Source organism: Anguilla rostrata, chromosome 14 (assembly GCF_018555375.3).
Source record: "Anguilla rostrata isolate EN2019 chromosome 14, ASM1855537v3, whole genome shotgun sequence".
NCBI classification, from domain to species: domain Eukaryota; kingdom Metazoa; phylum Chordata; class Actinopteri; order Anguilliformes; family Anguillidae; genus Anguilla; species Anguilla rostrata.
Window position 1 is genome coordinate 4,057,206 of NC_057946.1, and position 16,178 is coordinate 4,073,383.

At 49.5% G+C, this 16,178-nt stretch overlaps 1 protein-coding gene across 9 annotated transcripts in view; it reads left to right on the plus strand.

Moving 5' to 3' along the window:
• Positions 1–3,458: 3,458 nt before the first annotated feature.
• celf4 (CUGBP, Elav-like family member 4) overlaps positions 3,459–16,178 on the plus strand; it is a 116,002-nt gene continuing 103,282 nt past the window's right edge. For 7 of the 9 annotated variants that reach the window (XM_064308022.1, XM_064308025.1, XM_064308023.1 and 4 more), the window contains exon 1: positions 3,460–4,351. In XM_064308022.1, the coding sequence (XP_064164092.1) occupies positions 4,087–4,351 (265 nt within the window). In that variant the 5' untranslated portion in view covers positions 3,460–4,086. Of the gene's footprint in view, positions 4,352–16,178 lie in introns of all 9 variants that reach the window. The other 2 variants (XM_064308026.1, XM_064308028.1) reach the window with 1 other exon arrangement.

The window sequence follows — 16,178 nt, forward strand, 5'->3', positions numbered from 1 at the left end:
AGCTGCAGCCAGTATTCCAGGACCCCGCCGGCGACTCCGATATGCGCTAGCCTGCAGGACATTGAGACCCAACTGCTGCAGCTGCGTCTTCTCTCACTCTCTCCCTCTCTCACTCTTCTCTCTCTCTCCCTCTCTCCCTCCCCTCCCCTCTCTCTCCTCTCTCTCCTCTCTCCCTCCTCTCCCCTCCCTCTCTCCCCCTCTCATCTCTCTCTCTCTCTCCCCCCCTCTCCCTATCTCTTTCTCTCCCCTCTCTCCCTATCTCTCTCTCCCTCTCCCCTCTCTCCCTCTCTCTCTCCTCTCTCCACATGTCCCTCCCCGCTCCCTTCCCTCTCCGCTCCATTTCACCTCGCGCCCGCCTCCATGCCTCAGCTTTGCTCTGTCACGCTGAGCCTCTGGGCGCCAGGGCGGCGAAGTTGTCACTGCACTACGGGGCCGGTCGTCAGCGGGCCTTCGGGCCGTCGCCTTTCACCCAGCGAGCGCCGGCTGAGGCGACAGCTGTGTGTTACTGTCACGCTGAAGCCCGGGGGCGGGGCGGCGGGGGGGGCTGCGTCGTGCGCGGCTGTCATGCCTTCGTCTGTAGGCGCGCCTGTTGCCTCGCCTTGTTAACCGTCCGCGGTGACGCCGATGGGGAGGCGGGGACACGGCGCGTCTGGCGGGAGAACCGCGAGCGAGCTCCGGCGAACGCGTTCCGCGACAATCGGCGTTTCGGTCAGGACGAGGAAATCGATCCGCTCGCAGGACGCGCCCGCCTCCGTCTCCTGGTGCGCACGGACCGGCCTAAAATATTCAGAAAACTCAGACCTGCGTTCTGAAACACCGGCACTGGGACGCAGGGGTCATTGCGTCATGTGATCGCCGTGGCTCTTCTGAATGAAGCGTGGGCACGCTCACTTGCTGAAAAAATATAATTACACAGAAGTTTTTTTTTTTCAAGACGAGGCCAGAAAAGACCCCTCGCTTTTAAGGCTGACATTTTTACATCTGCATTTAATGTGGAGCAGGGCGACATTCTGTAAATCGAACTGCACTGTGTACACACACGCACACACACACGCACACAAACACACACCCACGCACGCACGTACACACACACACACACACACATACACACACCCCACACACGCACGTACACACACACACACACACACACACCCACACACGAGGCACGCCACACACACCACGCACGCAGGCAGCACGCACTACACACACACCACACGCACGCAGCACACGACACACACACCACCAGCAGCACGACACACACACACACACACACACCACACCACACCACACACACAACACACACCCACGCACGACACACACACACACCCACACACCACATACACACGCACGCACACAGCACGCACGTACACACACACACACACACACACCCACGCACGCACGTACACACACACACCCACCACACGACACACACACACCACGCACGTACACACACACACACACCCACACACGCACGTACAAACACACACCCAACACCACCTGTACACACACACACACACACCCACGCACGCACGTACACACACGCACACACACACACGCACACACATACACACACACACCCACGCACGCACATACAAACACACACACACACGTACACACACATACACACACCCATGCACGCACGTACACACACACACACACACACACACACAAGCACGCACGCACGCACATACACTTCTTTAAAGAGGAGTGAGTAATATATGTTGCATGTATCATGTTAATTGGATAAGCATTACCACAAAAGAAAATTACAACTTGAACTTTACTTTTAATATGTATTGTATTGTTCTTCGCTCTTAATTTATCTGGGACCACAGTTGTTTTTTCTTCATATCCGTTTGGGTGCATTGTATGCATACGCAGCTTAGTTGCCATTAGAGACTAGAAAGATTATGGGCTGTATAAAACTAATCCAATTCAATAAATAGGCCCTAATCACAACGACAATAAAAGGCTTCATTAGAATACGGCCATTTTACAATAGCAATCAAATAAACGCAACTAAAGAATCTTAACTATCCAATTGGCCAACATAAGATACTGTGGAAGACAATACACAATGCACACAGATGGGAGACGCGGAGATACGATAAACAGATTTTGATAAATGTAGGCTAATTATTAAATAATTCACAATAAACGAAGCGTGTGTCATTGTTTTGCCGTCGCTTTAGTAGGCTACAAATGACATTTTGCGCGAGCAGCATTTTGTAAGAGAGCAGCGTGGTCGGGTGCTGTGTGATATTCCGTAAAAATAACTGGACTGTCCAAATTTAATCACATACATGCACTTCATTAATTGACCCCAGCTTAAAACCAATGGGAACCGTACCAGAAAAATGTGGGAACTGAACACGTGTATGGATTTCATCCTTGTTCCAGGCACGTCTTCACCCATATATTTAGATACTATGTGAAAAAGGTTATTCAAATATATTCTAAGAGGCCCTTTTTCCCCCACGTTGTTCCAACTCACGACGCACACGATGAAAACAGACAGAAATGCCACCGTAGCTATTGATTCCGGCGTTCGGGTTAGGCAATGAGAATAGCTGCACACCCTGACTGGAGGTGTCCACTCAGCGGTTTTGTATTAAGGAAAAGCATATTTATTTATTTAGAGTTCGTTTTGCGCAGCCGACCAAGTTGCGCGCGAGTCCGCTGTTTTTGCGTGCGCCACTCTGGGGAGCTAATCTGTCTAGTTTCACTACCGCGAAATGACTACATCAGAACCGAGACGAGAAAGAGAATCCCGTTTACAGCCAACTGATTTTACTGGTATAAAACTGTTGCGAACCTAGCATTATTATAAGCTAGACTGCCAGTAATAGTAGCACGAAGCATCAGCACAAGTCTACCCTTTTCAGAGAACGCAAACATGATCACGGTCTCTTCAGCACCCGGAGCTGTCCATCAGGTGAAAACGGTTAGGTTTCTGTCGTCCGCATTGGATCTCTCTCGTACTTCACGTTCTAACATAGCCGATAGGATTTTCTTTTCCGCGCCAGAAATGAAACTGAAAACGGCTGCAACAGAAACGTGAGATTTCAACTGCCGCCGAAAAAGAACGGAATTTAAATTGAAACGGAACTGAAAGCAAACCGCGGCACCGGACGGGGACAATCCATATCAACATGTTTTGCAACGTCTTTCCATCTCCTCTTTACCTAAGGTGTTCACAGATGCTCTTAAGCGGGACTAAATATGTGTATTTTTGACACTCGGTGGGATTTATCCTATGCTTGAACAGTTATTAATATTTAATATTTCGACCACATGTAACGATTCTGTATTAAAGTGCTTGGACTTACATTTTAAAGATAACGAAAAGGCATTGTTGTGATTTATTATTATTATTATTGACGATGAAAGCTTAATAATAATAATAATAATAATAATAATAATAATAATAATAATAATAAAAATAGTCCCCTGATGTCGAGGACGTTCGGTGACTCACGGCCGGAAAAGCACAAAGAGCTGCACAGGGCTATTTTTTCTTTATTTATAGTCTCTTTTTCTCGGTGGACGGAACCATTCTGATGCTGAATCGTGAGAGAGGGGGGGTATATAGTGCAGGAACCGACGAACATCGAATTTCCAGTGTTTCTTCATGCCCCAAACCTCCCCGCGCAGCTCGGGCCTCTTGGAGTCTGCCCCGTCTGTTTAAACCGAAAGGACACCCAAACCGACTCGTCAATGCAAAAAATAAAAGGGTTGCTTGAAGCAGGGGCACGGGGAACGGAGGTGTAAATAGAAGGCAAATGCTCTCGATCGCTCGCTCTCCCTTTTATTTATAGAACTAATTCATTATTAAGTAAAATAACAACACGGAGGAACGCCTCCACGGGGAGAGGCAAACGCTCGTGCTTTTGATATACTTTCTATAGAGATAATAACACAGCCTATGTATTCACATATGTGTAAATATTTTCATTGCTAAAACTATAGAAGGACCTTCTGCGCGTGCACGGCTAAGTCATACAATAACTGTCGCTACTTCTGAAGCTTCTACTACGGGCTGCTACACTGATATCGCGACTACTACGAATCCTCCCGGGTGAGAAGATGGCAACTTTAACGAACGGGCAGGTGGACAGCACGGGACACGGCGGCGCGGGCAGCACGAACGGGCTCGTGAACGGATTAAGCCACAGTCACAGTCCCGCGAGCTGCGCCACCATTCCCATGAAGGACCACGATGCCATCAAATTGTTCATCGGGCAGATCCCACGTAACCTGGACGAGAAGGACCTCCGACCCCTCTTCGAGGAATTTGGCAAGATCTACGAGCTCACGGTCCTGAAGGACCGCTTCACCGGCGTGCACAAAGGTGCGTTACGATTTGGTGCGCGAGAGCGGGATGGCTTCTCCTGTCCTGTCGACACTGTCTCTCTCTCTCTCTCTCTCTCTCTGTCTTTCCCTTTTCTGTGCAGTCCACGCGGGGTATACGCGGAAACCGTGAAAGACGTGTTTGAACCGCTTCGATTCATTGCAGTGCGTCTGTGTGAGCCACTTTTAGAAATTGAGGTTAGCTGAAGCAGAACCCCGATTTATGTCGCGCGTGCATTTTCTTTACAACTTAAAAAAAAAAATCCACCGTTTCGCTTTACTCACAGCCTGTTCGTCAGCGGTACCCTCGGGGCAGAGTTAAATGCTGAAATGTACTTGAATTGTGGAACGTGTTGGCAGTTTGCCAGATGATTCTGGGCAACGTTGTTGTAAAAAAATATTGCAAATATTCTCGGGAGTATACAGACCCAGATTATTTTCGTGTTCAGCGTGTTTTTGCCAAGGTGATGGAACGCGCTTACTATAATCACTTATCGGCCAGTGAGCATTAAAACCTCCCATGCCAAAGTTCACGCTTTCTTTGGACACGGTCGAGGAACAGCCGATGGACGACGTGTAGGTTGTTCAGTGCTTAAAAATAAATAAATAAATAAATAAATAAATTGTTCGAGTGAGCGCGAGGCAAGGCGGAATGGACTCTGTGTGTGCGTGCGTGTGTGTGTGTGTGTGTGTGTGTGAGTGAAAGAGAGAGAGATACTGAGACTGGATAAATGCGTATGTACCTTCCTGGTGCGTTAGTTACTTCCCAAATGTTTTCCTGCGATTTAAAGGGAAGGAGAGAAACAAGCCTCAGATATTGCACGTTTTGTATGGCTGTCAGTATTCTGCGTTTGGGACGCCAACAATTACAATCACAAAACTATATATCTGAGATGAATGTGGCCATGTAGTACCACTGGTCTGAGGTGTCACTGGTACTGCTGTGCGGGCTATATTGCGTACTATTGCGAAACAAGTTATTTAATTTCCACTACTCATTTGAGATGACTATTTTGTTTTGTTACTTTTTACTTCGCATTTTAATTTCCTGAACCGTGTAACGATATCACGGAACAAACAGGCCTGTATATTCAGCAAACATTTATTGGTTTATATGTTACTTTTCCAACGTTTTTCAATGGTTTAGCGCAGGGGCCAAATCAACTGTTCTGCTGTATTTGCAAGCGAATGTAAGCCAACGGCATCCGAGGATAGCTACAGCTGGCACGAGCGACAGTGGCAGTGACAGGTAACACAAGCAAGTGCCCGCGCGGACCTCCCTTCACAATGCATTTCGCCGGATGGGAGGATTGGGGATGGCGAGCCAGGTGTGCCGAGAGCCGCCGGCGTTTCGACAACTTGTTCCGCCGTGTTGAACATCGCGAGGGAGAGGAGCCGAACTACGCCGCGAGAAGCGCTCGTGTAGAGCTGCACAAAAATTGTGCGTGTGCACGTGTGTGCATCTGTGTATTGCGTGTGCGCGCGTGTGTCTAATAAGGCAGGACGCAAAGCGCGGTACGCAATAACAGTCACAGAGAGAGAGCATTGATGGCTCGCTGGTGCAGTTTCCATTTATTACACTGTATTGACAGGACGTATATCAGCAGTTTCAGACTGTAAGAGAGTGCAGTGATAAAAGAAGAAGAAGAAAAAAGAGAGTCGTAAAGCTTTTATGTCAGGGTTGGGACACATTCATTCTCAGCCTTTCTTTTTTTTTTCTCCCCCTTTAACCTTGGGGGTCATTATTATTTAATCCAACTGTCCATTTGACCTAATGCGCGTTTGCACGGCGGGCATTGTTCGGACAAAAGTGCTTCGTTAGGAGCTAATTGAAAAGTTCCCATAAAAGCCAGATAGCAGCAGGAGCGCTGCGGCCGACCGGGCACCCTCTATAAACAATGTGACATTATACATGTGTTATAAAATCATAATAAATAAATAAATAAATAAAGCTGAAGGGAGCGCGGGGCATAGGCTATCTTTTATTAATAGCAGAGCCGCAGTGGCGATTCCCTGTCCGGCGGTTAATCATGTTTCCCGCGACCTATGCGCCGTTTCGCGGGGCTGATTCTAGGAACTGTCTCAGCGCGCGGATATACGACCCTCCCCCCCCCGAACCCCTACCCCGACCCCCCATCCACCCCCCGCGCTCCCCCTCCGCTCCGCGGGAGCTTTCATTAGCGAGCGCCCGCTCTCTACAGGCGTTATATTTTAACTAGTGTTTCAAGCGATCCGGTTCTCCGTCCTCCATTCTGTGATGCGGGCATGGCAGTAAACCGTTTACCCTCCGCCTCGTCCTCGTTCACTCCCACGCCACGCGCATTCACGCGATCACGCCAGCCAGGGTCGGATTCCCCCGTTCGTTCACTCACTGCCGTCGACCCCACGCGCCTCATTCAAATTTAAACGGAGGATTTTGCGACCCTTCACGGAAAAAAAAAAACGTGTAGCCTGGGCCACAGTAAAACGTTCAGGGTTAAATTAGCTCTTACAGTGTACATATGGTCCCAGTTAGACTCGTGTGTAGCCTACTCTGTTAAAGCTGAATTAACACTTGATAGTGTACTGTGTACAAGATATACTATCAAACCTCACATCTCACAAATAATCTCGAAACCCTCGATGAAAACAATGGGATGTAGGCCTAATTGTTCAAAAGTAACTGCCATACAGTCGGTGCCACACTTTCACACAGACGAAGAACCAAATATTATGGCAAATACGCGAGCCTGTTCCTTGAGAAGGCAGTCACGTTGTTCTCGCCAATCCAGAGGAAATAGGCCTACTGTTTTTTTTTTTGCGAGAGTCGGCTCATGCGTCTCACACGCCTAAAACCCCAGCCCCGGCCGAGGCCCCATACCCAGTCAATTTCGAGACGTTCGTCGGGAATTGAACCACCGGCAAGAGAGACGCCCGGTGAGGCGGCAGCGGCGGCAGCGGCAAAAAAAAAAAAAAAAAAGAAAGAGGTGAACCGCGAGCTGAAATAAATTACACGCCGGATCAAACCTGAATCGCTCTCTCTCCGCAATCCGGGGCGCGAAGCAGAGATTCCTGACAGCACATCTTTCCGTGGAAAAAGATCTAATGGTGAAAAACAGACCGTAATTTTATGCAAACGCACTATTAATAACCGGAGTGCCGCGGTAATGATCGTCCCTGGATGTGACGGCACTTTTATTGAATAAATTCACGCGGGCTACAGGCTCGCCGGCTCCCTCGCCATTACGGAGTAATCCTGCTCCAGTCCCTGCAGAGGAACTTCATATGCTGTTCCTTTAGGAGGTGTGTGCGTGTGTGTGTGTGCGTGTGTGTGCGTGCCTGTGGGGATGGGGGGGGGGGTCATTTTTCCAAGATGCCCCCCGCACCCAACCTACCCACACACAAGCCTATACACATTCAAGCCACCACATCACTCTCTTCTACTCTGAAAAAAAAAAAAAAATCAAAGATGACATAACCGTTCTTCTTAATTATTATAAATACTTGTTTGATATGGTCACTGCTATCACTGCCTGTGGTATAATGTGGTTGCCAGAGCTGTGACTTATGCCTTAAGGTGACAGTATTCTTTGGAGGGTTAAATCCTACGGAAAAGGGGGAGTCGGTAACAGGGCCGCCGTTGGTGGGGGGGGGGGGCATATGGGTACCTTGTCCCGGGCCCTGGAGGAGGGGGGGGGCAATGATCTGTGAATTTCTGGTAAATATTATCGTCCAGTGTGCCCTGGAAAATTATGATAATATAATTTTGTACCAGGCCTGGGAATTTCACCCAGCGGCACTAGTGGAGAGAGAGGAAGAGGAGGAGAGGCAGGGAGAGAGAGAAGGAGAGAGGGAGAGGTGGAGAGAGAGGGAGAGGAGGAGAGGAGAGGGGAGAGAGAGGAGAGGAGGAGAGGAGAGGAGAGGAGGAGAGAGGAGTGAGGGAGAGGAGAGGAGGGGGAGGAGGCAGGGAGAGAGAGGAGGGAGGAGGAGAGAGCAGAGAGAGAAGGAGAGAGGGAGAGGAGGAGAGGTAGTTAGAGGTGAAAGGGGACAGCAGATTCTAGATCTCTTCAAGCCCCCCGTCCCCAGGGTCCATAGCTGTGGTAATGGAGGCCGTTTATAACGGTCAGTTCCGGCTGAGACCGAAAGCAACAAGACCCCCTCTCTTCCCCCCTTCCTTCCTTCTGTTTCCTTCTTTCTTTCTTTCCTTCCGCAGAAATAAAGAGAGAGGCACAGTAACGTTCTCTGGCGGAGACATTAATTTGTGCTTTTTATTTCGCCTCGGGGCCGGAGTTAGTGGAGTGGGACACCAGGCCCAACACTCAGCACCCCCCCTTCACCCCCCCCACCTCAGCCCGTCTTAATCTGTGTGTCTGCGCTCCTGCTTTTCATTAACGGGACAAATGAAATCAGCGTGGGGCAGAGGGCCAGCATGCGCCTTTACGGAAACTGTCATTTACCGGAATAATGGCGTTCCGGGGTCGTGGGAGGGGAGAGCAGCATTCCGAGATGCGATGGGAGGGGAGAGCAGCGTTCCCGGGTCATGGGAGGGGAGAGCAGTGTTTCGGGGTCGTGGGAGGGGAGAGCAGCGTTTCGGGGAGCTATGGGAGGGGAGAGCAGCGTTTCGGGGAGCGATGGGAGGGGAGAGCAGCGTTTGGGGGATGGATGGGAGGAGAGCAGCGTTTCGGGAGCGATGGGAGGGGAGAGCAGCGTTTCGGGGAGCGATGGGAGGGGAGAGCAGCGTTTCGGGAGCGATGGGAGGGGAGAGCAGCGTTTCGGGGTCGTGGGAGGGGAGAGCAGCGTTCCGGGGTCGTGGGAGGGGAGAGCAGCATTCCGAGATGCGATGGGAGGGGAGAGCAGCGTTCCCGGGTCGTGGGAGGGGAGAGCAGCGTTTCGGGGTCGTGGGAGGGGAGAGCAGCGTTTCGGGGTCGTGGGAGGGGAGAGCAGCGTTTCGGGGTCGTGGGAGGGGAGAGCAGCGTTTCGGGGAGCGATGGAATCGGGCTCAGTACGATGCCCGGAGCATCCATGAGAGGGGCGTACCCTTTCCCCTTGTGTACCTTATAAAAGCCCCAATGCCATGATGCCGGTGCAATGACATGACCTCACCACTACATCCACACTCAAGGACAATGGCGCCCTCCACTGCCCTGGAGGCCAAATGGAGAATTGTCCTCACTGTTTCGTGATTGGGCCTCAGCCTCAGGTGTCTCAGCGTAACCATACGGGGGGGTGAGGAGTGTGTGTGTGCGTGTGTGTGTGGGAAGGGCGGGGGTTAGGATGAATCCAGGGGGCCTTGACTGCTGACAGGGACCCTCAAAATATACAGTGCGCTTGCAGCAACTGTGCTGGGATGGGGTGGCCTGGGGTGGTGGGCCCCAGGGGGGCCCCACGTGAGATCCATTCGCGGGGCCCACAGTCCTCTGACGGCGCCCCAGGCTCTGTTACACTGCCTTTGAGGACCCGCGCAGAGTGTCTTTCATCTGCAGTTTTATTAGTTATTTAACATCAGCCAATCGGGCGTTCAGTGAAGCTTGGCTTCCTCTGAATGAGGCCATGCAAAGACTGAGGCCCAGACTCAAGCCAACTGCAATGTCGCCAGATCTGGGGTGTTCATTTTCTTCTGTCATTTTCATGTTTTTTTGTTTTTTTTAAAATATAGTTTGCACAATACCACGAGTTTGGTAGTAAGTAAAAAATCTCAGATAATTTTATATATAATATATATATATTGCACAATATTATGACTTTGGCAGTCATTAGGAAAGAACAAAATAATATATTTTCATTTCGGTGAGACCAGGGCCCGGAGCTCGTCCCTTCCCCGTACCTCTCGCTCTAACCGTCGCATGCGGGTGCAGTGAGCCCCGCCCGAAACATACCGCCCCTCTGACCCCCCAAACGGGTACCACACCCCCCTCTCATCGACAGGGTCCCCTTTAAAAGGAGTGGAGCCTCTGACCCCCCCAAACTGGTACCACACCCCTCTCTCATCAACAGGGTCCCCTTTAAAAAGAGTGAAGCCTCTGATCACCCCTCCCCCCCCTCCCCTTTTTTATTGGCCCTCCCGCCCCCCTCCCCGCCCCGCGGGCGCTGTGTTTATGCAGCCTGCGTTCGGCGGAGAGGAGTTACACCCCCGTTGCATCATCCTGGCGAAACTCAACAGGGCCTGGAGTTGTGCGTCTCGCCCGCCCTCCCCTCTCTCTCCTGTCTGAACAGCAAGGCGGGGTCTCAGCTCCTGTTTAACTGCGCACTCGAAAAACACACTTTTTTAACGTTTCTTTTTAAAAAATTTTGCCCCCCAGTTGTTGTATCGTGAGACGGAACGGGGCTCGGTACTGACGCCAGGCCATCGCAACCTCACGGAAAGTGTGTGTGTGTGGGGGGATGTGTTTGCTCGTGTGTGTGGCGTTTGTGGGTGCGTTTGTGCGTGTATGTGTGTGTTTGTGTGTGTGTGTGGGGGGATGTGTGTGCGTGTGTGTGTGAGTGTGGGTGCATTTGTGTGTATGTGTGGGTTTGTTTGTGTGTGTTTGTGTGTGTGTGTGTGGGGGGATGTGTGTGCGTGTGTGTGTATGTGCGGGTTTGTTTGTGTGTGTTTGTGTGTGTGTAGGGGGGGGATGTGAGTGCATTTGTGTGTATGTGTGCATGTGTGTGGGCAGGGTGCTTCATTCATGCTTTTAAAACGACGCTTGGTTATTTGTTTCTTTGACAATGCCTCTCTTATCCTCTGACAGCGAAGGCAGAAGCATAAAATGCACGGCATCATCTGCAGGATTAGCTCTTTGGCTCGAGCCTTTCAGCACCTCTGGGAAACACAGCGCAGCCAAATGTGGACACGCGTTCACTCCGCCAGCCCTCTGGCTTCCTGTAAGACTGGCTGACTGCTCCTATTTAACAGTCAGTTGAAATCAAAGATAATTGTATTGTCCGCAATTGGCAGTAACCAATTAGAGAAGTGCGTGTAGCCATCAGTGGGAGAGAGGACCGGACCGAACTGCGTCTGATGTGTGAAAATGCTGTCGCTGCTGCTGGGCGTGTGTGTGTGTGTGTGTGTTTGTGTGCGTGGGTATGCCTGTGTGTGTGTGTGTGTGTGCTGGTATGTGTGCTGGTATGTGTGTGTGTCCTTGTGTATGTGTGTTTTGTATGTGTGTGTATTTGCGCCTGTGTGTGTGTGTGTCTGTGTGCACCTGTGTGTTTGTGCCTGTGTGTGTGTGTGTGCAGAGGGGAAAACAGGGTATGTATGTCCTTGCAGCTGCTTGTATTCATGCAATATATAAGCGAGCAAAAAAAAACCAGATGAATAAATATGTAAATAGCACGCGTGGCAGACCCATTTTTCAGCAGGGCAGCTGAGACACTGCGGATGCTCATTTATACAGGACCGGACTGTCACAGGGACCGCCTTTCAACCAATCAGCTGCCTGCGCATAGTGAAAGATGGCAATCTTACTTGGGGGGTTGAGTGGGGAGGGATGGGGGGCGTATCTGGGGCAGCAGTGTAGCGTACTAGTCATGGAAGTGGGCTGAGAGGTTGCAGGTTTATGTCCCTGATGGGACATTGCCGTTGTGCCCTTGAACAAGGGACATAGCCTTCATAGCTCTGGCTGCATAAATTGACTGTATTTAAAATAATTAAGCTTGGTAAGTTGCTCTGGATAAGAGCACCTCCTAAATGCCAGGATGTAATGTAATCTATGGGGGGGGACAGGTAAATTTTGAAATTTGGGGGGCACATGTCTGGGTTCACAGGGACTGAGAAAGAACTTCTCCTGTCCTCTGCAGGGCTGGATCTGATCAGGGCACTGATCTCCGCGTCAACTGTCGCCATGGCGTTACATATCGCCGTGGCAACAGGGCGCAGTCCTCCTATAGGTCCTACTGTATAATGAGCAGAGACAAGGCAACATCACAGCCAGCTATTAAACGTGAAAGCGGCGGTTTCAGACACAGGTGTGTGTTTTTGCTGGATTATTTCCATTCTGTTTTGTCCCATTTCCGGTGTCTTCGAGTAGGAGTGCTGATCAAGAATGAGATTTCGGTTTAGCAAACAGCGGACACGGCTGGGATGTGGACTGAGCAATCCTGAGCCTAGATCAGCCCTCTAAAACTACGTGGAACTGTACCAATACAGCCCCAGGACTTCTTTCAAGGAAACAACACATACAAATTCAGTACAAAAAAATGATGATAAATAAAAAACTACATATATTTGTAATCCAAAACCATATATGTATGTCGTAACACAGGGGAATTTGGCCTGAAACATTCTACATGTACATGTGCTTCAGGAGACATTCAGTCCCTGAAAGCTTGCTTTAGATATTATATTATATTATATTATATTATATTATATTATACTAAGATAAGTTCAGATATCAACTGATTTGAATAATGAAATTCTAGCTGCTATATGATTTAGGTGTTGTTGTTTTTTTTATAATCGTATAGTGAAAACCAGGTCCCCATTGGGTTCATGTGAAAAGCCTCAGGCCTGCATCATGCAGTGACGAAGCCAACAGTCTTTCAGACTCACCTTGGACCATCATCGTAGAAATAAGTCCTTGCATAAGTGCTTGGGTTGGAGGTATAAGTCTGTTCAAAAAACAGCTTTGTGAATACCTTTGGTTGGTAGGCACACATCTAAAGTTCACAGTTTCATTTTCAAAACCTAAGCTTTTTATTCTCCCTCCCACCAGCTCATCCTAAAATACCGGCAAGTCCTAATCACTCACTTAACCCTTTGAAGAGGAGTTTTATTTAGGTTCTTTAATTTTTTTTTTCTCCAAAATTTTAAGTTAGCGTTCTAGAACTCCATTCCTTTCAATTACCAGGAGTGACGGTTACACTCACACAGGAACATTCTAAACATGTTTTTAATACTTGTTGCCCAGGACTACCCGAGTAAGGCAGAACAGGTAGGGAGCTAAATAAAATGGGCTTACATAAATCTAATGCTGTTATAGTTCGGTATGAGCATTTCTGGGGATGTATTCTCTTAATCAGATGAATTTGTCTGAAACGACTTAGAGCGTGCGTGCCCTAAAAACTAAGGAAACTGGCATGGTGCTGAAAAATCAATTAATAAAAAAACAATTATTAAAAAAAAAACCATTGAGAATCACCATTGGGGATTCATAAAAATCTGATCGCTGAAATATTAATGTTTTGAAAGCAGAAAAATGGCACATTAACGCAGGTTTATCAGTGAGGCCCTGTACAGGGGAGAAGCCTTGGATGCAGGAGAGGCCCTGTACAGAGGAGAGGCCCTGTACAGGGGAGAGGCCCTGCATAGGGGAGAGGCCCTGGATGCAGGAGAGGCCCTGTACAGGAGAGAGGCCCTGTACAGGGGAGAGGGCCTGGACAGGAGAGAGGGCCTGGACAGAGGAGAGGCCCTGTACAGAAGAGAGGCCCTGGATGCAGGAGAGGCCCTGTATAGAGGAGAGGCCCTGTATGCAGGAGAGGCCCTGTATAGGGGAGAGGCCCTGTATGCAGGAGAGGCCCTGTATAGGGGAGAGGCCCTGTATGCAGGAGAGGCCCGGAATGCAGGAGAGAGGGCCCTGTATAGGGGAGAGGCCCTGTACAGGAGAGAGGCCCTGTATAGGGGAGAGGCCCTGTATAGGGGAGAGGCCCTGTACAGGAGAGAGGGCCCTGTATAGGGGAGAGGCCCTGTATAGGGGAGAGGCCCTGAATAGGGGAGAGGCCCTGTACAGGAGAGAGGCCCTGCATAGGGGAGAGGTGCAAGGTAAACCCCTGCTTTCACGTTCGGCAGAACAGTAAGTGACCCCTCCCTTCGTACGGCAGCTGTCTGAAGGTGGGGGTTCGCGGGTCCTCTCGGTGTTGATGTAGCCGCCTGAAAGCACAGCCCTGTTGTGTCAGGAACTCTTTGGAAATATAAACAGTTTCTGTTTTCAGACACGCAGCTCCGAGTAAGGGCTGCCCCGTTGTGTGATAAATATTTAAAGCGCTCAGACACTGAATGCTTCTTCTCCCGGCATCCCACACGGCGTTGTGTTGGTCGCGGTGACTAGTGTCTGCCACACCGTGCCCTGCCACACTGAGCGCTGAGTCCCTCCAGGGCAATATGAATACCAAAATCTCACACTGAGTAAATGATGTACGAGACTTTTAAGGGTTTTTTTTGGTGGGGGGGGTTAACAGTAGGCCATATCAGTTCTTGGGCATACGTGAATGTATACTCCTTAAATTATTTCATATTGGCATATGTGCTGTTTTATTTATTTATTTGTGTAATGGCTTATATAAATAGGACTTGTGCACGTGTTTTGTTTGATATTCGACCTCTTTCTGGAAAGAATTCAATACAGGTGCTGGTGATCTCTGTTGAATACAGCCAGTCAGTCTACCAATGCCATGTTGCTATGGTTACACAGGGGATGTGGTTTCCGTGCAATACCAGGGATGACGCCAGTTAAAATATACACGGGCTTTCAGCAAATCTGATTGGTTTTCTGGAATGGGGATCAGCATTCCAAAATGTCAATTTGTGTTCTGGAATATTTAAGTAATGTATTCCGGAATGTGACCTTTTGTTCTGGATTATGTACAGCTATTCCTGAATTCTGTTTCTGGAACCAGGGCAGGCCTTCCTGTATGCAGTTTCATATTTGGAAGATGATTATGTAGAAAAATCCTTTTGGCTAAAGTATGAGTCTCAAAGAAGGAACTCCAAAACGTTTTGGAAATTGTCCAGGTAATAATCCAGAATTTTGCTAGATTGTCATGGATGTGGGATGACAAGTCTAGCTTGTGCAAAACAGCTTCCTCTAGATTTTAGGTCATTTCATCCCCCGAAGCCAGACGGCCTGTCGGCAAGTTTAGGGTTTAGCTTTTGCAGCCTTCTCTCAACACCCACTCACCCCACTGGTTCGGTAAGAAGATTAGCAAAAGCAATTCTGAGAAGCTCACACGACCGTAGTGAGATGAGGGGAGGTTCACGTCCCTCAGACCGCGTGAATCACACAGGCCTGATCACTACTGTATTGGGCAGGAGCTCAAGAGAAATCAATGCCTGTTGGGTCACAGAAAGTATCTACGGAAATCGATGAGCGATATCCCAAAATCTCTCTCCCTCTCTCCGTCTCTGTCTCTCTCTCTCACACACGTGTGTGTGCGTGCACACACACACACACACACACACACACACACACACTCACACACACACACACAGCAGGCACCATCGGTTTTTCTGTAATCTTGAGAGTAAATCAGGCAGCGCTGGCGTTTTTGCTAATTGCTTTGACATTACTGTATGTGAAACCCCCCCCCAAACCCCACCCCAACCGCCCCGTCCCTGTACTTCCTGGACCGGATTCAGGAACTGGATTATTGGACAAACTGCATTAGAAACCCGCTGACCCAGAACTGCGGCCCGCTGTTTTCTTTTCCGTTACTTCCGCCGTGATTTTCACCCTTCTCTCTCTCTCTCTCTCTCTCTCTTTCTCTCCCGAGAGTCCTACCTTTTACGCCTTCCGCCTAGAATTTAACCTTTGACCCCCCCCCCCCCAGCCGCCAAAGATTGCATTGTTCCCCTTTCGCTTGCAGTTGGACAGCGAAGGCGTTTTCAGCGCGAGCGCCATTACGGCTCTTACGGCTCTTGGCTGCGTGGTGATAAATAGCCAGTTTCCCCCCGTGGCATTGTTGTGTGTGTACGTATGTGTGTGTGTGTGTGTGTGGGAAGGGGGGGCTGGGGCTCTCTCTGTTGTAGTGGCCTGGCTTCTCTTTTTATCAGTGGCGCTTATGAGTGCTTGTAGTAATGACAGGAATTGGAAAAACCATCACTTTTAATGGGTTTACCGTTATTATTCATTACGCCACGGCGGGGCCAGGGATAGCAA